Source organism: Canis lupus, chromosome 3, assembly GCF_048164855.1.
Source record: "Canis lupus baileyi chromosome 3, mCanLup2.hap1, whole genome shotgun sequence".
NCBI classification, from domain to species: Eukaryota; Metazoa; Chordata; class Mammalia; order Carnivora; family Canidae; genus Canis; species Canis lupus.
This window is the reverse complement of record NC_132840.1, coordinates 10487637-10512524: the sequence shown is the minus strand read 5'-3', so window position 1 is coordinate 10512524 and position 24888 is coordinate 10487637. Positions and strand designations below refer to the sequence as shown.

The window sequence follows — 24888 nt, the reverse complement described above, 5'->3', positions numbered from 1 at the left end:
TGAAATTCATTCACCACAGTGAAAACCTGCTGCACTTTCATGAACACCAAGAGATGGGAAACACATGGACATTTAGAAATACTAAAGAGCTGTGTACCTTGGAATAAGTATATGCAACCTCAGGATACTGTTTACATTTTGCCAGTCATCGGTCTCCTTTCTCACACATGCGCACACACACACAAAATCTGATGGCATAAGACAAGAACTTTTGCTCATATTTTTTTAATGTATCACAATGAGCAGGAAACATACTTGATGAAATATTTTCAAAGGAGTATATTCAATTACCATCTACAATCAACTTAACTATGACAACAAAGTTTTTGTGACAAATTTTTTTTTCAGTTTGAAAGTTCCATGTGGTTCTGTTTGTTAGTCTCCATGTATTTTGGTACAGTTCGAGATCAGCATTGTTACAGTAACAAAAAAGCTAACAAGACTACATTATAGAAAAACACCAAGAACATCATTTTTGGTTTCACTTGCTCTATTTTTTTTTGTTTTTTTTTTGTTTTGTTTTGTTTTTTGTTTTTTTGTACATTGCAAAGGCTGTTCATATACCTCTTCACCTCAGGGTCACGTTCATTTATGCTTTCTTTCCTACCCAAACTTGCCCCCCTCCCCCCCCAGAAAGTAAACAAACAAAAAAAAACTAGTCAAAGCTTTGTTTCACAGTGGGCAGTATCTCAGCGCCAACAAACAACCAACTCAATTTATGCTTATATTTAAAATGTTTTAATTTAATTTATTTAAAAAAAATATATGTCCATGAACATCAAGTGCACTGGCTTGGGTCACTGCCTCTCTCTCCTGCAACTTCCTGCCATGCCTGATAAACTCAGGTTTAAACACATGCCGTCTGTTTTACTTTATTTTCAATCATGTAAAACTTTGGCCACATTCATCTCTTTAAATAACTTTTAATTAAAAAAAAATTCCTAGACTTCAACTTTTTCGTGTGTGTATGTTTGTGTGTGTGTTTCCTTCTTAAGTTTCTTTTTGGAAGGATGGAGGAAGGATGGTTGAAATAAATTCCATTTGGTGGGTTCATATGGTGCCATGACTGAATGGTGTCAAGTGCCAACCCACACTTAGGAGTTATTTGGGGGGGAAAAAAACCAAACCAACCAAAACATGAAGTGTCAGTAGAGGTGAAGAACTAATTTAAAAAGTGAGTTGAGATATCCTATTCAGCTACCTACTATGCAACAGACAGGAGTTAAATTCTTCTAGTGAGACCAATCTAAACAGTTGAGCATTGTAGTGAATTCATGCTTTGTAAATGATACCAGTCATAGCCATAGTGGATGTCAACCCACAAACATCTAACTAGTTCATATTTGGCTTCTAATTGTCACCATTACTGACTGCTTTGCTACTTCTGAGTTAATGCTGATAATTTTTTTTTTCTTTTTTGAGTGAACATATATGTGGGTGGTAGAGTTGTAGAGGAAAGCATCAAATGTGCAACCCACTCCAGGATGAAACAATCACATAACCCCTCTGAGAAACACTGGTGGGTGGAAGCATGCTTAGCCAATCTACCCAACCACCTTGCTGTTGCCAAATATACCCACAGGTCAAGGCATGGCTTCACAAAACACTGACAGTCACTCCGCCGCACAGAGGGAGGATGGCATAGTAGCTCAAAACAAACAAAAAAAACCCCACCATTGTGGAGGGGGTGGCAAAATTACAAGGAAATGAACTTAAAGTTGAGGGAGGAGGGAAAGGGATAGAAATTGCACTAATACCAAGCAATATCATTTTTAAAAACAAAGTTTTCAGAAAAAAAAAAACAAACCTAGCAGAATTTGACAGGTAAAGCTAGTGTTAAATTGTTAATTGGTATCACATAGAGAACCAAAAACAAAAACAATTTTTTCTATATGATACAGACACAGAGTAACATACAACAGTTAAATGGCAAAAAATATATATATATTTCATAGAGTTACAAACGATAAAATAATGGAAAACAAAAAACTGTACAACTTTAAAATTTAAAAATGTTCATCTCAAACACAGGGAGAAATACAAGAATTCTTGTTAAAATAAAACAGCTTGTTAAAACAGCAAATGTTCTTTGTGTACTTGTTTTTGACACCTTATGCTACAACTGGATATTGGTATGAATAGTTAGATGGTATTTCTACTTAAAAAATTAAAAAAAAGAAAGGAATTTGCACTGTGCATCAGCCTAGTTAGAAATATATACAACAGTTCAGGATCTACTCTTTCATTAAACCAAAAACAAATTCATAAAAATAAAATAGTCCCGGCTAAAAAAGAGGAAAAAAGAAAAAAAGAAATCCATTTTCAGATCTTGGAATGCTCCAGTCTTTTGCAAAGTCGTTGAGTGGCTTCAGCACTGGGGAAAGAAGCCTGAAAGATGACCAATGGAACCTGCATTCACAGTCTTCAAAGTTCCCTTTTGAAACATAAGGAAGAGAATGAAGGGGAGAAGGATTTCACACTTTTGGGGGTAAGGGGAGATTATTTCTGTTGATGTTTGGCTATGAAAGTGAAACAGCAAAGCATCTATTTGTCTCCAAAATCTACGTTTTTAGCAGCACAAAGTTTTCCTTTCAAAGTTCAGATCGTTGTTTTAAGATGAGAAAGGGTGTATGTTGCGTTGTGTTATGTGTTACAGGAATACAGATATTAACATAAATACAAGTGCCTCACATACGGTTCCTTTTTTGCTCTCTGTACATTGCTATCTGCTTCTTTGTTGGCTGCACTCTGGATCACTCGCCGCTCAGACTGCCTAACACAAGGACAAAACTTTGAAGTAAAAAATGTGTCTTTTGGTATATGGAATTGTCATTAACAGTTGCCTCTCTGCTTGCAGAAGAAGCACATAACAACCTGGGAATCTTTTGTTTTACTCTTTCTTTTATTAAACTAAGTCTTGTTTGTTTAAATCAGAAACAAATTCTCAAGTAACAAGAACCCTTTCCCTTTTTTCTGCATCAGCAGTGAAAGGGTGTGTCTTTGGATTTTATTTAAAGCATGAAATTTCTTTTTCTGAGAGGAAAGAAAACAAAAACAAAACCCCTAACCAAAAACTTTTTTAGAAAGAAAAGTACACAGCCCAATTACACAAACCGAAACAAATGCTTTAGTTTAGGAAAAGAATATTTGAAGCATCTACCAAACAAGGAAGAAAAGGAGGGATAAAAAGAAAAGCTAAAGGAAGGATAAATAAAAAATAAATGGCACAAGGCTTACAGACATAGGTAACTAGAATTATATGCCTTTAAAAAGTTTCAACTCCCCAACCAAAAATAATCTGTGAGGATCCTAATGACCCCTAGAACCTTTTGAAATTCTTTCTTTAGTTTTATAAAATAATTCTGTAGCTACCCTCTAAGAAATGAAGGCAGCTACCTTAAGTGGGAGATTATAGGGTGGGAGGAGGAAGGAGAAAGTGGAATTAAGGGACAAAGGGGAGAAAAGCTTAGGCGAATCAACGGATTGCAATCTATCTGCTAGGAATGAACAAGACAACATCAAATGAGGAGCTGTCAGCTGGACCATACAAAAAGCTAAATGTACACAAAAGATTTTTTTTTCCTTTTAAATCTACCATACTGCTTCAGTTCATTTCCAATGCAACAATCTACTCAACACCAAAAATGGTCATATCTATCATAAATACAGAAAGTCAGTTTTTAAAACTTATTTTTTTAAGCTACAAGTCCTCAACACTCTGTGTGTGGGTTGTTTTTTTTTTTTTTTTTCTGAAAGTGGGAGTGCTTAACTTTTCCCCTTGAAATTGGCTTCAGCAGAAAAGCTATCCTTTAAATCCCCAGAAAGCTAAAGCAGTTCACATTGTTTTTCTCAAATACTTTCTGCCCGTTTTTAAATTAACAAAACAAAAATCTTTTCTGGAACAAAAAAAAAAAAAAAAAAAAACTGAAAAAATAATATATTATAAAACAATGAATCTGAAAACAGAACAAAGTGTGAGCGATTGACCTGAGAATAAAAAGACATTACATTTCTTTTTTTTTTTTTTTTCTTTTAGCAAGCCATTGGTATCTGAATGCTAAGATAGCAAGAAATTTAAAACTGTAACAAGGTGGACTGCTTTCCCATACAGTGCATGCCGGGCTCCTCTGTGCTATCAATGTGGGGTGTTTATTGAAAAGGGGGCAAATATACAAGGGGTTTAAGCTCCAAAGACATTAGGGAGGCCCTGCGGACTTCTGTTTCCCAGACCAATAGTACCTTCAAAAGGACACAATGTAACAGGGTTAAGGGTTTGGTTTTTTTTTTTTTTGTTCTTTTTTTTTTTTTTTGAATATTAAAAGAAAAAAAGAAAAGAGACAAGAATGTAAAATCACCGGCATAGATAGGTATATGGGAAAACAACCCACGCTTTTTCTTTTTTTTCCTTTTTTTTTTTTTTTTTTTTTTTTTTGGTTAGAAGCTTTGGAATTGCAGTTAGTCTATTTTTGAAATTGGTTTGTTATTAATCTTTTTATTTAAATTCATTTGTTTGTATTGTTCATCTTCAAAGCTTACAATCTGAAGGTGTCCGTTCCTACACTGGTCAGACCACTGTCCTTGGGGCAGCTGGGGTCTTTGGGCCCCTCCACCGGGCTCGCCGGTCCGTCGGACTTTTGGCTGAGATCCGTGTCAGACTCCTCCGAATAGTCGTCTGTTGGCATCGAGGGCTGAACCCCTGAGGTGCTGCATGAACTTGAGGTAACCGTTGAAGATGAGGAGAGAGGAGGAAAAGAAGGGGGCTTCGCGGCCGAAGCCCGGGAGACCACTTGCGGCCAAGACTTCCTGGAGGCGTGGGGGGAAGCGGAGGACGAGGAGGGGGCGGCGGCCGACGGGGGAGGGGGGCTGTCGTTTGAGTGAGCGGCAGACTGCGAGGTAGATGCGGTGCTAGGATCGGGGAAGCAGGCAGAGTGAGGTAATAAACTAGGGTGCTCTTTGGCGTTTCTTGCTGCTCTCGTGATTGTTCTGTGTTTGTGCAAGGCCGACTCGAGATGTTGACTCAGAGCTTCCTCCCCACAGAGCGCGCTCTCGCACGCCAGGCAGTGGTACGAGCCGCCGCCACCGCCGCCGCCGCCGCCGCCACCAACGCCGCCGCCGCCGCCGCCGCCGCCGCCCGTGGGGACGTGAAGCACCATCTCTTGCAGGTTCACCACAGACTGGCCGAAGAAGCAGAGGGACTTCAGGTGGCTCCTCGCCGCCTCCTCGTCACCGAAGCCCGCCTGGCACTTGCGGCAGACCAACTTGTACTGCACCTTTGGAACAATGAAGGGGTCGTAGAGGGAGTCCGCACTTTTGCTTTCTGCTTCTGGCTCTTCGGGGAGTTTCGGCAGGAGGGGGGACACCTCACGGGGTGCGTTTTTCTGCTCTTCTGGTTTGGGGGATTCTTTGGCAGGGTCTTTGTCTGGGGAAGCAGCCCCCGGGGGGACTGGGGTTTGGCTTGCTTTGGGCTGCTGCTGCACTTTTTGCTGCTGCTGCTGCTGCTGCAGTTGCCGCTGCTGCTGCTGCTGGATCGCCTCCTGCAGACTCTGCTGGTATTGCTGGTACTGCTGCAGTAGGGAGCCCGGGGACAGCCCCATCAGGGCCTGCGACAGCGCAGGGCTGTAGGGAAACAGGCCCTCCATGCCATACATAGGCTGCAGGTACCCACTCTGCAGGGCGCCAGGGATCTGGGGGGCATAGTAAGGAGAGAAGCCTGGTACAAAGTAAGGAAGGAACTGGCTCGTGAGCAACGCTGTGGGGTCCGAAGTCAAGGCTGCCTGGAGGGCCTGCAGCTGTGCAGGGTCCACTGCATACTCCATGGCGGGCAGCGGGGCTGAGATCGTGGCTGCGGCCGCTGTGGGGGCATCTCCTTTCTCCTTCTTGGGGACAGGAAGGGGCTCCCCTTTCCCTTTGTGTGCCCTTTCCTTCTCCTTTACCTTCTCGCTGTCTTTGTCCTTGCGTTGCTGTTGCTGCTGTTGCGGTGGGAGCTGTGGTGCGGGTGGTGGCTGAGCTGCGGGCGGCGGCGGCTGCACCTGTGGCTGCTGCTGCTGCTGCTGGGGTTGGGGGGGTTGCTGAGGGGCCATCGCCATGGTGGCTTGTGCTGGGGTTGGGGAGCTCAGCGACGCTGAGGACGGTTTATTTGGTAATCCAGATGTGGGGAGGCCAGGGGAAGGAACTGTTGTGCTGGGCAGACCCATCAAGTTCGGTTTAGGAGACGTTAAAGCTGAAAGAAACGAAGACAGAACCATACGTCAGTCTGGGGTGCTGAGGATGAAGCTCAAGATGTTTTTACTTGTGTCACTGGCATGAAGTCTGAGATCTCAAGGTTTAAAGTTGAAAGATCCTCTCCAAACCACCATTTTCAGTAGAGGGGTCTCACCAGGCTCAGGGGAGGATAGCCTTATACTCTATGATCAGGGCCCAATCCTGGGTCAGCTCCCCTAGTTCCCCTTTCAGTTAAACAACTTCTAACACCTTCCTGCCACACATGCCACACCCACTAATTCATATGTTCTTTGCCCAGTTCCCCAAACTAGGTGTTTACAGCTGGGACATTTGAACCAATGTCCTTCATCAAAGCTCCACAGAAACAGTATAGCTAAGAGGCCCCACCAGAAGAAGTTGTAGAGGACAGAGGTAACTGGAGAAAAGAACAAAAGCAAGAAACCTGACCAAGCCCCAAGACCACGTGAACAAACACATGTGCCTCTCTGGTCTCCACTGCTATAGTTGAATGGATGTGTTAAGAGGGCAGAGAGGAGGATGAACAATGGGAAGAAATAAAAACGATCTATTCAGGGAAAACTGTCCCCATTACCTAGGCTCACCTAATCTGCACTTTAACAAATCTGTTGAAAAATGTAACCGTGTAGGCATATGAATCTAAAGTTTACTGGAGAAATGAGCATTCGCTCTTCCTACCCATTGGAATGACATACAGATGCTTGAGAAACCACCCCCAAGAAGAGGAGAAAAGCAGTATCAGAAATGGGAACAGCCCAGTGTGTTGGCACCAGTGCTTCCTAAGACATCACGACCTACTCATACTTATAGGTAGTAAAGGTTTTTGACCAAGTCACCAGGCCCGCATGGGGTAGATACCCATCTGCAGTCACACTCTGCTTATAAAGCCTTCACTCAGCCCAGAGCTTAATATCCATCCTCACTCATATTTCTCTCCTACTCTGAGTGTTTTGTGCCAGGTATGGAAGACAGCATTGCTATAGGTGCATCAAGACTAGCAAGGTGGGGATGCCTGGGGTGGCTCAGCAATTGAGCATTTGCCTTCAGCTCAGGGCGTGATCCTGGGATCCAGGATGGAGTCCCACATTGGGCTCCCTGCACAGAGCCTGCTTCTCCCTCTCCCTGTGTCTCTGCCTCTCTCTGTGTATCTCTCATGAATAAATAGATAAATCTTTAAAAAACAAAACAAAACAAAAAGACTAGCAAGGTGGTGGTGGTGGTGGTGGAGGACAGCAATGTGGGGCAGGGAGACCAGATGTGCTGAATCAGGAGATGCTGGGAAGAATTCACAGGCAGTGGACCTCAGAACATTACATTCACCACACTTAAGAAACTAGACCGTATTCATCCCTTCTTTGGAGGGCATCAAAATGTAAAATAATAAAATTCCACAGCTCCTATTTCATCTGGACCACCTTCTGCCAAAAACTGGGGTTGTGGGGGTGTGTTCTATAACATGACACTGTCCTTATGAGAAAACACACAGAAGCCTAGATATGCGTGAAAACAATGCTGACTTCACACTGGTGCAACATTTAAAACCCCTCAAACTTCAGATGACGAGGACAAGGTTGCCTCAAGCTGCCAATCCCAGAAAAATAGCCGTTAATGTTTGGAAAGCGAAGGGGGATGCCTCCCTTGGCTTCACAGAGCAGCATTAATTTACTCTTTCAAAACAGCAGAAAAGGGCTACTGAAATGAAGTCATCCAGTTTCCTCAATGCACAGACGGAACTGAAACCACAAAGAAGTATGTGACTCAGAAAAAGCCAGTAAAGGTTCACTGGTTAAACTGGCACGTACAAGATGGAGAGCGAATGGATTATGAATTCAACAACTTAGGACATGGCTCTCTCTCTCTATGTACTTCTAGGCAACAGGCCTGCTCCATATTATAGGTTGGAGCCAGACAGAGCCAAAAGATCAGTGAGGCAAGGAGAAAACATCTAGAGATTTCTCCATCTCTGTGGCATCAGGCTTTCAGGAGAAAAATCCAGGTCAGAAGGCCTTAAACTGACTTCTGTATCTTGAATAGAAGAGAAAGGAATGGTTAAGAATTATTTACAGAACCCTTGCTATATTTACCAACTTCTGTATTAGCCATATATGATGTAGTAGTAGCTCAATATATTCGCAAAATAATTCCGTGGCCTCAGTTTTCTCATCTGCAAGATTATCACTAATAAGGCATCTCATCCCCGATGCCTGACATGTGCCTCTGGAGTCAGACTGATGCTGTAAGGATTGTGTCTGACACACAGCTGCTGTTTGGCCCTATGCCCACCCACTGACTGCATGGAACCTCAACTTCCCATAATATATGGTTGTAGGGACTAAATGGAAGGTCATATGGAAAGAGCTTACCATTGGACTTGACATATTAAATACAAGTTCCTTTCCCCATTCCAGATCCAGCGCTCCTGCGAGCTGTGGTACAGTCAGGTGGTAGTAACTGGGGCACACCTGGCTGCCTCTAGTAATTAAGAGCACACCTTTCTATCTTGAGTCCACTGTTAGTGGTCAGAACCTGAGTAGCACTAAACATATACCTGTTGACTGACTGGCTCATATTGGGTGTTGTGGAAGGAGCACATAGCACTGGGAGCCTGGAGGCCTGGGTGGGAGCTCTGGCTCCTACCCTAGCTTGCTGAATGGTCTTGACCTCTCTGGCCCTCAGTTTTCTCATCTGTAAAACAAGGGGAATAGATCAGACATTCTAATTCTAATTTTTTTTTCACATTATTACGAAACCAAGCCCTTCTGCCAAGGTCCTGGGTTGCAAAGGCAATTCAGTGCCTAGACACGTTCCATAGCTTGATTCTTGCCTTATGTCTTGTTGGCTTTAGCAGAATTCTGTGACCTTACTTGCCAACAATGGTAAGCAATGACTTACACATCTTAACCTTTTTACCACTTCAACCCCTGAGAATGGGGACACATTCTGAAGGCAAGGAGGCACTTGAAAGGCTCTTGTTTGGTTAAAGTACAGTGGTCAATGCAGGCCCTGAGTGGGATGGGGGAGGGGCATGACTTCCTAACTTCCGCCTAAGTTTCACAGGATCCTGGAGGTCCAGTTTAGGAAAGACAGCTGGCTCCAGAGAAGAGGGGTGACGGCAGAGAAGGAGGAACAAGAGGACACAGGAAGAACTATCAAACTCCCTATTAATAATAGAAAAATAAGAGTACCAAGTATATGACTGAATTAGGGAGCTGGGGGGAGCAAGAAAGAGATGGGCAAAAGGAAATGAAGGGGTGACTGAAGATCCTAAAAATGAGCATTAATGTTTTTTGTCTGTCTGAAGACTCAGAACCATATTGCCCAATACGAGATTCCTAGTCAGTGCATTCGAGTACAAAGTCTCATTAAGAACTACTGTAAACACTGTTGTTCTGGCTAGGGAAGAAGGCCAGGAGTCAGGATCCATCTATGAGAGCTTCTTTGTGACAGCAGTTCTGGCAGCACAGCTCTCTAAAAACAGGGGCAGGGACCACAGGTAAGGACAAGGACTTGATTTAAGTTCTCTTAAACCAGTTTCCATAGAGCACAATCCAGAATTAGCTAGGATATTCAAATGCCTTCTATTTTCAACAAATATCTAGAGGGGATTGGCAGTTTCACAAAGACTGACTGAAAGGGTCTCTGCTAGAAACCGCGTTCTTGAAAACACCCCAGGATTTAGGACGCCAGGACCCTCAAGTTCTTCCCTGTAGCATACACCCTGGTTGTTACTGAACATCGGGCAAGAGAATAATTTCAGAGCAGACTGTTCCAACCAGAGGATCCCATCCCTGAGACTGGGAAGTCCTAGAACCATATACACCACAGCACTAGGGAGACTCGATGAAAGGGACCAGAAGTTCTGTTGCTGTTAGAAAACCTGAAAGGGAAGCTTCTTCCTATCTGTCCAACATTCAAAGGGTTTGGGTGGTAGCCAGAGAACAGAATGCTAATGGGGCAGCAATTTAAATGCTTTAAGAATCACCTGGAACAAAACCCACCTGTGTTGGATGGAGTAAAGCCTGGCAAGGAGGGGCTGTTGAGGCCGGGGAGCAACACAGGTGGAATGCCCTGGAGCGCCGGGTATGCTGTAGGAAGGTTAAGAGCCTGAAGAGGGGCATTGTCAAACATCCCTTGCTGCTGAGCTGCCAGTCCAAGGACCTCATTGGCCTTTTTAATCCGGTCCAACTCTTGTTGAGCCATCAACTGACGTACAGTGGCTGGGTCAAAGTATTCTTTCTCCTTGTCCAACTGGCTTCCAATGGTGTCTTTAACTTTGGAGATATGCTGTTGGGAAAAGATATGGTCACGTACAGACAGCCGAGCGCTGTACTTGATGCCACACAAAGTGCACTCTGTTTTCGGTCCCTCGTAACTTGTTTGGTTTATACCAAAATGCTTGGCCATGCTTAACTTGGACTTCTTCTCTTTTGCCCGGGCATTCTGGAACCAGACCTGAACAACTCTCTTTGGCAGTCCAATATCATTGCCCAGGACCTCACACTCTAGCATGGTGGGTGTCCTGTAGTCATTAAAGCATGACTTTAGGACTTTCAGCTGCAGATTGGTCATTTGAGTGCGAAAACGTTTCTGCCCTGGCCGATCCCCACTGTCTCCAGATTTGCCTGCTGACCCACTTGCACCAGGACTCGGGGAGCAGGGGTCTGCAAGGCTTGAGGTTTCACTGTAGTCCACTGTACCTTCATTGTCATATTCCTTGCTGTAAAAGCTTGGGGCTGGGCTGACCAGACCAGATGACAACCGATCTTCATACTCAGACATTGCCATCATAGCTGCTTTGGTCAGCCCTTCATTGGGTGCAGAAGAGGATTTGGTTTCAGTTGCTATTCCCGTCGCACTGTCATTATCTGCATTGCCCTCATCTCCAGTAGTGGTATCAGTGATTGCTGTGTTGACAGAGGAACAGTCGTCATTGTCCAGCTTGGTTTGGTCAAAGTTAAGATTAACTGAGGACATGGAGGGGCTTTCAAAGTCTTCAATCCCTTCCACCTTGATGGAAGAAGGACTAAGAAGAGTTCTGGGAGACAACTCCATGGTTTTACTCACAGGTGAGAGGGGAACACCTTGGGCATCATTACTGCTTGGGGGCAGGTGGGAAAAGCTGGCTCCATCAAAAATATCTCCTTTCATCTGGAGTCCCCCATCACAGTCTAAAAGCATTGCAGACAGAGTTAGGTTGTAGCCAGCTCTCTTGGCTTCGTGCCAATGACGGGACCGGATATGAGCCTCGAGGGCAGTCTTGGCTTTGAAGAGTGCTCTGCAAAATGGGCATCTTCTATGGGCCTGGGCTGGGCCCACAGCCCGGAACTGTCCTTTCCGTTCCCGGGCTCGGGTATTTTGAAACCAGACTTGTACCACACGTTTCTTCAAGCCCACCTCGTGCGCAATGTGATCCAACATCTTTCGAGTTGGATTGGAGTCTAACAGATACTTTTGGTACAGAATTTCTAGCTGTTCTGGCGTAATAGTTGTCCTCAAACGTTTGTCTCTCTGGGGTTCTTCTCCTCCTGTTCCACTGTCATTTTCTCCAGGGCTCGCACTGGCCTTTTCCTCCAGCTTCCTCTTCAGAGTGTTCATCGTGGAGGTTGGAGTTGAAGGAGAAGTGGCCGAGCTGGCTGGAATCTGAGGTATGGCCCCAGAGAGCAGCTGGCTCGCCAGGAGTGGATTACTAGGGTCAAACAGCATGAAAGGCATATCCAGTGACCTGTCCAAAAACTGGGGGTGGATGAACTGGTTCTGTGCACTCAGGAAATGAAGCTGCTGATGCTCCTGCCAGTGCTCAAACGATGGAAAGGCCAACTTACATTGGTCGCACTGGTAGGGGATTAGCTGAGGAGGTAGGTTTGCCAACTGTTGAGGAGTCGACGTGTGGAGGGGCTTGAGGGGCAGGTGGGAGAGCTGAGAAGGACTGGGGCTCGATTGGGGTAAGGGGCACTGAGGTGGGGGTGCTTGTGGAGGAGGCTGTGGTAACGAAGTGGGGGAAGTGAGCTGTGGGAGCTTTTGCTGGGCTGCGCTGGTCTTCTGCTCGGGTTGGTCTTGCTGCTGCAGCTCTGCCTTTGGTTGTCCTTGCTTTTCTTGGGTTTGGTTTGGCTGTGCACTGGGAGGTTCAGACTGCTTTGGTTTCTCATCACTCGCCTCTGTTTTTGAACTAAAAGTGGCCAGTTCATCAGCCTCTGCCGTGAGCTGTAAGAAAGCAGAAGAAGCTGTGTTGGCTGATGGTGCTGGGGCACTGTAAGCCTGTGAGGGCATTGGGGTGCTGCAGGAGGAGCTGGTAGGTGTCAGGATTTCCATGGCATCCATGGAATCCTCATTTTGGCTGTCATCCTGCCCCTCCTCATCCTCATCCTTGTAACACAGCTTCTTCTGATGCTTGATGAGATCAAAGATGCGCTGAAACACCAGGCTACATTTTTTGCACTGGTAGTTCAAGTTGCTTGTTCGAATATACCTATCATTTGTAAGCTCACGCCGCTCTCCATCTTTGCCCTCCCCCTGATTCTCATAATTTTTCCTGGCCTTCTGTCGGGCATTTTGAAACCATACCACTATGACTCGGGTTGGAAGGTTCAGTAAATTAGACAGTTGCTCAAATTCATCATCCTTTGGGTAAGCATTGGCATCAAAGAAGTCCTGCAGGACCCTCAGCTGGTAGTCAGTAAACCTTGTTCTTGAAGACCTCTTGCTTCCCCAGTACTCCTGCTTCTGAGGTTCTGGCGAAGGGGGCCGAGAGTCGATCTTGAGCTCCTCCAGGCTGGTGATAGGAGGATTGCTAAAGTTGTAAGGGGAATCCTTGTTACGCTGCCGCTCTTTGAAGAGGGTGTTTCTGAACCAGTGCTTGATCACTTTCTGGGGCAACCCAGACTTGTCTGCCATTTCTTTGATCTGCTCTTCACTGGGGGAGTTGTTAATGTCAAAATACTGCCGCAGGACCCGGAGCTGGTCATCCGTGATCCTAGTGCGAGGCCTCTTGTTTTGCTGTTGGAGGAGGCTTGGATTGAGCTGATGCTGGTACAGCTGGGCTAGATCTGCAGGCAGAGGCTCCACAGGTCCAAGTTGAGGGGGCAGCTGAGCCGGCAAGGTCTGCAGTGGCATCGTCTGCATCATCAGCGGTGAGAAGATGGGCAGCTCCATGGGCATTGAGAGTTGGGTGAGTGGCACGGATGGCTGGGTCGGTGCAATCGTGGGTGAAGTGATGGGTGGGGCTGATGCAGGGATGGCTGGCGTGGAAGCTTGCTGAGGTGGTGCTGCAGGAAGAGGGGGTGGAGGAGGTGGTGGGGGAGGTGGTGGCGGTGGCTCTGGAGTCTGGGGCCTTAGGGGGTACAGTTTATCGTAGTGCTCTCGGTACTGTTTAGCAAATCTCTCCAGCTGTTTAAAGGGAAAGTAGTTTTGATGAACGTGCTCTTGATGACTCTTTAAAATCAAGATGTTAGAAAACAGCTTGCCACAGGAGTCACACTCAAGCTTTTCCAGATTCTCTCCCTGCTCAGTCTTCCCATTCTTCTTCTGCACCTTCTGCTTGTTCTCGTTGTACTGAATGACCAGCTCAAAGCCAAAGTTCTCCAGCAGGGCCTTGGTGGCATTCCCTCTCGCATCTGAGGCGATGCGTGGAGGGAGCATGGAAGGCTCAGAACTACCTGCTGGTGCCAAATCTTTCTTCTCTTTCGCCTTCAAGGCATCTGGCAGCGATTCCTTGGGTCCTAGGTTGCCCTCTCCCACCTCGGCACTGTCCTTCTCTCTCTGGCTTTCTTTTTCTTTTTCTTTGATGATCAATTTGTTTTTCTTTTCGGAGTGCTGGCTTGGCTGGAGAAGGGCAGAATGACTCTGGGCCAGAGAGAGCTGGCTTTGCTGCTGCTGCTGCTGCAGAATCTGCTGGTGGCTCTGTGGTGGGATCTGGACCTGAGCCTTCAGGTCATCCAACAGGCCCGGGCCTGTCCCCGTCAGTGTCAGTGCCCCGCTGGTCACTGGCAAGCTCACCTCAGGGTTGAGCTGGAACTCTGCGCTGGGGATGTAGAAAGGGAAGAGGAGATGCTGCTGCTGCTGCAGTTGCAGCAGGGTCTCTGTGGTCATGGGGAAGTGAGGAAGCAGGGTGGGGTTAAACAACTGAGACTGGATCAGGGCAGCTTGCTGCTGCAGCTCCTGCTGCAGATGAGCCTGAACCTGAGCCTGGGCCTGGGCTAGTGTCTGTGCTTGCTGTTGCTGCTGTTGCTGCTGTTGCTGCTGCTGTTGCTGCTGCTGTTGCTGCTGCTGCTGCTGCTGCTGCTGTCTGGATGCAATCATATCTGCTAGCTTCTTCCGATTGGCCTCCTTGGGCTCTGAAGGGGAAGTGATGTTGGCACCAATGGGATTCCCCAGGGGCGGCATCCCTACACTTTCAGTGGGCACTTGGCTCAGTAAATTGGAGCTTGGAGTGATGCCAGCACTGCTCGGGTTGGTGGTGGTGAAGGTGGTACTGCCACTAGTGCTCACAGGACTTGGGGTGGAGGAGCTCAGGGAGACACTGCTGCTGTTCCCCGTCCCATTGCTACTGCCGCTTGCAGCCTCCAGCTTGGCTGCTCGGGCCTTAGTTTGATGCAGCACGGACCGCATATGGATCTCCAAAGTGGAACTCTGGCTATAGGCCACGTTACAAGTGTTACACTTAAAAGGTTTGTTGTCTGGGCTGCTGGTGGGTTCTGGCTGGCCAGTTGCCGATTCTTGAAGGGCTCTCTTCAACTTATGCAGGTGGGAGACAGAATTATAGTGCACTAAGAGGATATTCTTTTGAGTGAAAGATTCCTTGCAGACAGTACACTTGTAAGGGCGAGAAGGGTCTAGAAATTTCTCCATGGTGAAATTGGGACCTTTTCTGAAAGGTAGAGCTCTCTTTGGCTCTGAGCCTGAGTCTTCTTGTACCGACCCAGAGTCACTGCCTGTTGGGCTCTGTTTGTCTTCTAAGTCACTCTCTTCCTCCTTGTCTTCCTCAACAATTATGGTGTGGTCCTCAGCCAGGGTAGGGTCTCCCATTGCCAGGAGGTCCCCATTGGCCAGAAGGCCACCATAAAGCTGCTGGATGTCAGCCTCACTCAACTCCAGGTGGCTTGTCTCAAGGTGTTTTTTCAGAGCCTGAAAAGTTCGGAAACTACGCTGACAAAGACAGCACATGGTGGCAGCTCTGATCACATGGTACTGAGAATGGAGCTGCAGCTTTTCAATGGTCTTGAAAGCCAGGCTGCATTGATTACAGCGATACTTGTACACATGGCGATCGGACACAGGCAGCTGAGGCCTCTTGGCATGAACCTCATTGAAGTGCGTTTGAAGAGTGGCAGAAGTTTTGAAAATCTGGTTGCACCCCTTCTTCCAGCATAAGAAGCCTGAATCTTCTCTCACAGAGCCTGGGTCAGCAGGAGAGGGTTTCAAATCTCCGCTGTGCTCTGTGCTTACAGAGGGCAAGATGTTCTTTCCCAGATCCTCTGAGGTTTCTGTAAAAACAAACAAAAACAAAAACAAAAACCAAGCCCAATGATAAAGAAGGCTTTGTTTCAGGATGTCACCCAGAACTATCTACCTAGCAAGTCCTCATGAATACAAAATCTTATAGTAAGGGAAATACCCAATTGGAACACAGACTCTCCATAAAGCCCCCTAGAAAGAGTGCATATTATAAGCAAATGCACATGAACAGAGGGGACTAAAGGAAATACAAAAGTTTCCTTCATAATAGGTCTGTATCATATGGTCTTTACACACCATTCAGTTGCTTAATTCAGAATCTTAAATTTCTCAAGAACTGTGATCTTAGACTGGATTCTCCTTTAACATGGACTTGAACTATAAAATATGTGATTTAATGCTATCCTAAATGGTGGGGAATTTAAGATAACTGCTGTCTATTGTAATATAAGAAATTCTGGAATATGTTTTTTAGCTTATTTTGTTATAATATTACTTTTGACTATTAAACAAACATTCAGTGGCCATTAAAATACATCAAAATTATTTTCTACAGTGGTATCATCATTCTGACCCTTTTAAAGTCAGCTGTATCTACCTTCTAATATGGACAAATTATGGGGGAAGGTGTGGGGCAGTAGTGGGGCTCAAGCCTTCCCTGTTTAAATCTCAGCTGCTGACAAAAGGTGAAAGATGTAGGAGAGCCTCTAAAGTGGAGGCCTAACGACCCATCTAGCTAGGAACCACCATGGGGCACCAGCATCCATGTCTAAAACAATGTTCTTTCCAAATGTACTTCTATGCTAGAGCTCAAGGCAATCCCAGAAGACTCAAAGAAGAACTTTGTGCAGAGGAAGCTCCTGGAGAGAGACAGCTAAATCAGTGCCCTGAAATGCCTCCAATGCTCTAGAAGGTCTTAATAATTAAGTCCTCAGAGATGGTGAGTCATGGCTCTATTAACTGAGTCTCTGGTTATTCACTCCCTAAATGTATAGTCTGGGGGGGAACAGGTGTCCACCAAAATCCCACTGGCTCTCACCTTATTTTCTTTCCACTTTCAACTATATAAATAGGGTACAAATACATGCCAAGAACCAAAGTATAAAGTAGGTGACACCAGTGCCCCTCATCTCTTAATCAGTTACATTCACCTTAGGAGGACTGTAAGGATTCTTGGCACTCTTGCTCAGTGAATATTTTGGCCCAATATTTCATTTTGTTTCCATTTCTAGGCGTCAAGAATGACACTAACCAGGCTGCTTTCCTGCCTCTTCCAAACTGGAGTTCCCGTCTCGATCTGGAATAGCTGCTGGGAGAAACATGCTGCTGGGCATCACCATCTCAGGGGTGGTCACCTGAGGAGTAAGAGGCAGAGAAATGAGGAGAGTCAAATGGAGAGGAAAGAGACACAAAATAGGGAAATGTGTAAAAATTATTTAATAAGCAAAATTAGCCTTCACCAGTGTAAAGCTGGAAGTGTCACTTTTCATAGCTCACTGAAGATTCATGTTTATTAGACAAAGCTCACATCAGTCAAAAGTGTTTCTACGGTTACATTCTGGACATAATTAGCAGTGCACACTTGAAGAATAATCTTATTATTAATATTTTTCCTTTATGCAGAATTTTGACTTTGATCACTGACAATGTTTTGTCATGGGCTGTGAAACTTCTTGTGCAACCAATTAGGTAGATAAGTTGAAAGGCCCACCTTAAGCTGCTGAAAACATAATAAGGGCCCTAATTAAATCATACCTAGTAAAGTACACTGTAATCTTGAAGCAGGGAGCATTGTAGTACTGTTTTCAAAATGTATTCAGGCAAGAAGAGGAGGGGAATAAGAGCGAAGGAAAGGGTAAGAAGAAAAGAAGAGAACAAAGAGAAGGCTAAGGACACGCAGACACATTGGCAGATTCTCCAGGAAACAACATTTTGTAACCCTTTAGAAGCTAGATCGAGTGCAAATGAACATTTCTTACAGCTCACTTCAACCAGAATTTCTTCTAGAATCTTTGCTTGAGGTGCTCAGCATCAGAGGGAGCATCTGGCCAGTGTCCCAGCCACAAAGGGTACCCTGCACAGCATTTAACATTAGGGCAGCCCCACCTTCACCATGGCTATTGTTTGTTTGCTAATACGGCAATTCCAGAATCAGCCTGGATCAGGTTAGATCCTTGGATATTTTTCTCTAGGCTTCTCTGACATGTGGCCAGAAGTTTGTCTGAAGAAGTTATCGTTTGTTCCACATTTACATGATAAGCAGCCCTCAAATTCAACATAAGAATTAAAGATTCTTCATTTTAAAAGAAGTAATATTCCTTTGCCTGCTATAGGGTGGAGGGCTAGTAGGTGATGATCTTGCTAAATGAATAAGAAATGGTCTCCTGTTGGATGACAGTCTGAGAAATGAACTGAACAGAAACTTCACTCACACCACTAACCTTTCTACATGGTGTCCAGCCCTACCTGAAGGAATAATTTTCCCATCAAACTCAGGTATCTTGATAATATCTTCACTTGCTGTTGCGAAGATTGGAACATCTAGATTACTGCTCAAAATTAAATAAATTAGTATTAATTTTTAATGGTTTGAAGATCCTGGACTTGCTCAAAATAGCTTGCTGACATGTTCCCTAGAAGCATCGGTGAAAGGCTCCAGTGCTAGGGGAAACCCAGACAGCTGTCCCCATGAACACCAAAAAGGTAACTCCTCAGTACATTTAGGGGTTCAGCAACCCAGATGCATGTAGGTACAAACATTAAGCAACAGGCACTATGGAGAAAGGTTCTGAGAAAGCTCGTGTTTCTGAAGAGCAGGTGCATGGCAGGTGAATGTGTGTGACAGAGAATTCCTGCTCACAGACATCTGCACCCTCACACAAAGCTCGTCAGCAGCTGGTTAAGGCTAGCTGTTGATGAATCGTTAGGAATGGAGCAGAGATTGCCAAACTCATTCCATCTATTTTCTTTTTAATAGAAAGCATTTCTGACCAGTATGGTTGGGGAGTCCAGCGGGAATCCAAGAAGTGAAAGGTCACCGATTAATTTATAGTCCTCAGCCAAGGGGGAGCACGAGGTTGGGGGCAGGAGGGGGAGAAAGGGAAAGGAAAAAAGACTTCCCCCCCACCTCCTTTCTCGGTTGTAGCTGCAGGATCAGTCCTTTCCAGGGATCTTTAGGAATTATGAAAAATGAATCATGAGAAATAAAAAAAAAAAAAGCCCTACAGAGTAAAAAAGAATAAAATTATCTAACACCTCAGCTGCACATCATTATAGAAAACTGTGGGCTTTTTATACGCATTACAGTAAGGCAGACATCCCCTCTAACAGACTCAGTACGACGGATCAGTAATTGTTTTCATACACTTTAATTAGAAAAACTCAGATGGCTATGAATAATAATGGAAAAGAGAGACTTTTGCACTTGAAAGGTTGAAGTCAATCAAGTGTGAATGACGGCAAAAAAGAAAAAAAAAAGACACCAATTCATCAGCCCTCTGTTGTCTCGCCGCGACTTTAATCATAATTCCTGATTGGGATTCAAGAAGGCAGTAAGCAGAGGTTCTTTGTCTGCCTTCACCTTCCATCAATTAACTCTTCCCGAAATATAATCATCAACCTCACATGCTCCTCTGCATCTTAATCTGGGCCTCCAAACCTGTAAGTCTTGCCCCATATGTGTTTAAGTAATTACTTTTATCTACCTGCATCTTCTCATCTGCAGTGTACCCAAATTCCCTCTGGGGGCTAAAAGGGATATAAAATTTTGATGGGCAAGAAATTCCCAGGGGGCAAAAAGGAATGTCCCTAAAGGGAATCCTGAGGATCTAGAAATTCTGGTGGCACATGTGTCTCAACAGAGATTGAGAACGGAAGCCTCTTTCTTGCACAGGCTACTGGAGGGCCCCATGGTGATCCTCAGACACTAAAGTTCCCATGCCTTTGTCTAGGCCTGCCTCTCCCATGAGTTTCCAAAGCTTTTCACTCAAACTTTGCAGGTTTTGTAAAGAGCCATAGAGTTCTGCCAACAGCTCATGGAGGAGTTCTGCTCCCCAAGGAAAAGGAGAGTTGCCAAACATGGAGTTCCTTCAACACTTGCCTTGGCATCCCCCTTGTTTTCCAGTCCTATCTGGTTACCAAATGGTGTGGAAGGTTCAGACTCTTCTAGCCACAGCATCTGATGGACAGCTGAAGGTCATGGGAAGGGCAGTCACTCAAGTGTACTAAGCACAGTTCTATGAAGACCTTCCCTTTCGCTAGGTGCACTGGAGCATGTAGGTGTACAAGAGAACACAACCTGACTGCAGCATAACCACAGCCATCCCAGATGTGGCCAAAGCTCAGAAGCCCTCCAATAACTGGATGGCATCACCTTCCTCTCCAAAGAAAACACATGCATGGAAACACTCTTTCCTCCCTCTGTCTTCTCTCTCCCCACTTCTACTCCATCCCAGGCTCAGAAGCCAAACAAAAAGTTACAGGTTTGGCCAGATGACAATATATAATGGATACACACAACTATACTTTCTACATTTCACTATACCATCCATGTAGATGGATTCTTAATCTGTACACTTGTAAACATAAAATATGTTAAATTATGTCCCCAATACTCAATGTATAGAGGGGACCTGGGACTGTTTAAAACAGACTTTTGGGGCACCCACAGGGCACAGTTGGTTGGGTGATCAACTTTTGGTTTTGGCTCAGGTCATGATCTTGGGGTGTTGGGATCAAGTCTTCCGTGGTGAGCCTTGTGCTCAGCAAGGAGTCTGCTTGGGATTCTCTCTCCCTCTGTCCCTACCCCCCATGTGCATGCACTGCATGCGTGCACACGTGCGCACGCACACACAAACACACACACAATCTCTCTCTCTCAAATCTTTAAAAACGTTTAACCAAAAGTAAAACAAACCTTGCTCTAGTAAGAAAATTCAATTGATTAGAGCCATTATTTCCTCAGAATTTGGGTCTTCCAAGACTGGCCTTAGCCAGGCAAATGGCAATTCCATGGTAATCTTCTGGATGCCACATATGTTCTCCTCAGAGTATGCAGAGTCGATGGGAATATAGGAAAAAAAACAATTATCTGAGCTGGGGTGCTGAGAGTTGGGAAACAGTAGCTCTGGTATCTTTCGAACTTACAGGTCTCATGTATGTAAGAGAAATGTGGAGTTCTGATGCTAGAAATCTTCAAGTATAAACAGTTCTCATAAATAGCAATAGAAATAAAAGCATTCCACACTGATACTAAAAGTCTTCAAGCTTAAGCAATTTCAAAACAACTTAGTGTTGAGAAGGAGGGGCCTCAAGTGATTCTGCTCACCCATCCATTTGACCATCATTCACTATATATTGTACAGGGTCCCTATACTACATGCTTGTAAGATACAGTCAGACACTGTCCTTATGCCCAAAAAACTCACAAGCCAGAATAATTAACCTTCCAGAGATCATAACCTCAGAAAATCTGATGAAGGCTGCAGACACCTGAAGAAATACTTTCACACAGAGACTACTGTAGATAATTTCAGGAAATCACAGGCTCCCTAAGGGAAAATCCATGGACTCAAGTTAACGATCTTTAGTCACCCAGAGGTGACCTAAGTTCATAAATACCTAGGTTCCTACCGCTGTTTGGTTCACCATTGTTTTGGATTACGATTTGATGCCTTTCAGGTTTCTATCTGGTCAGTGGACCCTAAAGCCCCAAAGACACTCCTTCTAAAACCAAGAGGCTTGGATATGGGTCTGGTCCCATTATGACATTTGGGAGGGGCCACTAGTGTTTATCTTTCTTGGTAAAAGCAGCTGGAGTTATAAGAAGCCCTCATCTCTTCCTGTCCTGGATGTGGAGTGGTCAAATACAGCACCCCGAGAAGTCAAGAGGTACATATACTATGCTAAGTTCTCATGGGTCTGTCCCTGCAAATTGACTTCTCAAGGCCACCTTGTCTCAGGTTAGATCGATACAAGCAATGTGTTCCACATGCTAGAGAGCAAAGGTATTTTCTTAGAAAATATGTTGAATCTAGTTTCTTTGAGACCCTCATCCCTACAACCTTACTTGACATTGCTCACCTAACTAGGGTATCCTTCTAAAAGGCTCACTATTCCAAGTGAAAAAATTCATTTGCCAAAACCTAGACTCCCAAGAAAGCCTCACATCCTTGACTTTTCAGTGAAAATCAACAGAATGAAGAACCTCAGGTGGAAGGGAAAAGAGAAAGCCTCAGACAGGCTGTCCTGATACAGACCTGGCCAGTCTCTACATCCTTGTAAGGAAATGGTTAGGTTAAAAAAAATGAAGCTAAAACCCAACTGCTTCCAGAGCTAAACATTCTAGCTAGTGGTGTATCTAAAGGCTACAATGGAAGGTGGGTTGTGCACTTCTGCACCTAGCCAGCCGCTGGGCCTGCTAGCTGCTGTTTTTCTGCAGCCAGCAAACCAGAGCACCTCTTGGCAGCAGGGTTTCAAAGTTGTTTTCCCTTTTTACTATTTTCCAAATGTGCCAGGCTGGGCACTGGACCACAGAGGTTAGAAGGCCTAGTTTTTCTGCTTGTTTCCTTTCTAAATGTCTTCTATGTGATTGTCTATCCTTTTTCTTTAACCTAAAACTCATGGGAAAAAACCCTACAGAGCCAGAAACCAACACAGTCCTAACCAGAGTTTTAAAACTATGAATGAGAAAGACAAAAATAATAATAATAATAAGGAGGTGAGCATGAGAATAGGAAACACAGGAGCAGTTGACACACACATACAAACAGGGCAACAGAAAAGAGAGTTGAGAAGGAGAATGGATTGGAGAGAAAAGCTTCATTAGACTCAGAGAGGCAAGCAGTGGCAGTATACCAAGGTCACTTCTAATTTAGACCATCTAATTGGCAAACAGGCTCCAAATGGCTATCATCTCACAGGGCTTGGAATTAATGAAGCCCGATTATTTTCATTACCTTCCTCTGAGATAGAGACAAAGTGAGAGCGGTACCCACGCAGGTGCAAAAGCCCCAGGGCTAGTGGCTACCCGCTGCCCCAGTGAGGGGGGGGCCAGCCAGCCAGCCTGTCCCAGGAACTCAGAGATGCACAGGCATAAGAGCACAGGGAGGCACAGAAAATGACTGAAAAAAATCACAGGAGATAAACTATTGCTCCTGAGTGGGGGGGGGGGGGGGGGGGCGGGGAGAGAGAAAACTGCAGGCAGTGCAGGGTACAGGGCCAGGAGCAGAGAAGGAAAATGTGTGTGTGTCAGAAAATACAGGATAATTAAGAACTACCAAAGGGAGAAAAGATAAAGGGCCAGAAAAACGGTGTTCCTGGGCTGCTTAGGAACCCATCCCATCTCCAGTATGAGATCATATTTTGTTAAGTGATTGAGGAACAAAAATAATTCCCCTATATTAATACTCCAGGAGCCCAGTGGTATGTCCTGTCACTTAGAAGGATAGTGATCAATTAGAATAATTTAAGAGTATTGAAATGCATGATAGGTGGTCTTTTTCCATTCTTATGTAGGGGCCAGAACCATGTCCCCTCCCCAAAAGAGTAGGAAAATGAGGGCACAGAAAAGCGGCTCCTAGTCCCCACTGGCAATTTGAAATCTCTTAACTTCTCTGTAAGTAGGTGAGAGTTCTGTGGAGCTGACACTGGTGCAGCCTGCTCGGTTAGGTCAGGAGGGGCACTTGTCTCATCGCCCTTAGGCTTTATAGATTTCCTTCTTTCATATGACGTATATAAAGACACTCTTTGGAGGTCTGTTTCCATAGGCCAAGCGGAATGAAGTGCTGCGGGTGCAGTTTCCACAGTGGAGGGACCAGAGCTGCAATTGTTCCCAGTGGAGAATATTTTTCAAGCCCCTTCATTGGTAAAGAGAAGGGGGCCCATGGAAGACACAGATATGAGATGCAGAGCATAAGCAAGCAGCTGTTACCATAGCAACAGACATATTAGACACTGCAGGTTCCTGAAAGCTGTCTGATAAGGTATTATTAAATGAAGCCTCCTCAAAACACTCTCCATTTACAACTGAACGGAAAGACATTGTGTAGAAAGTAATCTATTTCCATTTATCAGGGTGAAATTTACTTTTAGAAGGACTGAAACCCAATTCAAGCCAAATCCTGTGACCTTGGACCCAGACAGCAGAAAATGTTTATCAGAATTTATAGCTTTAGATACCCTGGACATACCCGATGTCTACCAAGAATTGTCTATTTGGGTTTTTCTGGCTTTTCCTGTTCTGCAGGTGACCACAGCTAACAGTCAAACCAGTTGGCAAGGAAGGAGAATTCACTCCTCTCACTGCCATTCATCCTAGCCACTCAGGGACAAAGCAGACATAACTTTCTCCTCTTGCAGGATGAATGACCATACACTGGCTATTCCTTAATGATGATGTGTTTTTAAAAATGGAGCTCTGATTTGAGGGGCATTTCTCATCATGCCGTTTTCAGAGTTTCCCACTCCAGTTGCCCAGGAACAAGCAGATGTATAGTCAGAAAGCCCAACGAATACTTTCCCATGGCCAATTTTCTAATAAAATTACAGTAAAATACCCTCCAGGGGCATGATTTTAACCACAAGTTTATTATAATCACTTAGTTGTAAAACAATTGAAAATTCCATTTTAACACCAAACTTTCCAAAGAAAGAACAGTGACATCTGTTTTGATTCATTAGGGCAAACTGCAATCTTCAAACAGGATTCTGGGTTCACCCTAAGTTACAGCCACAAATTCCCCTCTAACCCTGGTTGCTCATCTTTTCCTGCTGAACTAAAGGATCAAGGTGGAAATGCTTTTTCACTTCACTGCAAACTATCCACATAGCTTGAAAAGCCAATTCAATACTGACAGCCATGCAGTAACTCCATCTTCTCACATAGAGAATAGCAAATCACCCTTATATGTACCCTTAAGAGTGAAACTATTATATGATTACATTTCTCATAACTTTCAACTTGCTTCTGAATCCATCAACTTTCTCTTGTTGCTAGCAGAGTGACTTCCTATGATCAGTGCATTTCCCATAATTTGCACACTTTTCAGAAATGTATACATTTCTAATTAAAATAATCCCATTTATAATTGCACCAAAAATAATAAAGTACCTAGGAATAAACTTAATTGAAAAAGTGAAAGACCTGTACTCTGAAAACTATGAAACACTGATGAAAGAAACTTAAGACAACACAAAGAA

General features: G+C 44.7%; 1 protein-coding gene across 34 annotated transcripts in view; it reads right to left on the bottom strand.

The window, feature by feature from the left end:
- Positions 1-209: 209 nt before the first annotated feature.
- Positions 210-24888, bottom strand: part of ZFHX3 (zinc finger homeobox 3) — a 524735-nt gene continuing 500056 nt past the window's right edge. For 33 of the 34 annotated variants that reach the window (XM_072817035.1, XM_072817111.1, XM_072817128.1 and 30 more), the window contains 3 exons: positions 16943-17045; positions 10239-15719; positions 210-6220 (listed from right to left, as the gene is read on the bottom strand). In XM_072817035.1, coding sequence (XP_072673136.1) covers positions 4533-6220; positions 10239-15719; positions 16943-17045 — 7272 coding nt within the window. In that variant the 3' untranslated portion in view covers positions 210-4532. Of the gene's footprint in view, positions 6221-8788; positions 8926-10238; positions 15720-16942; positions 17046-24888 lie in introns of all 34 variants that reach the window. The other variant, XR_012026543.1, reaches the window with a different exon arrangement.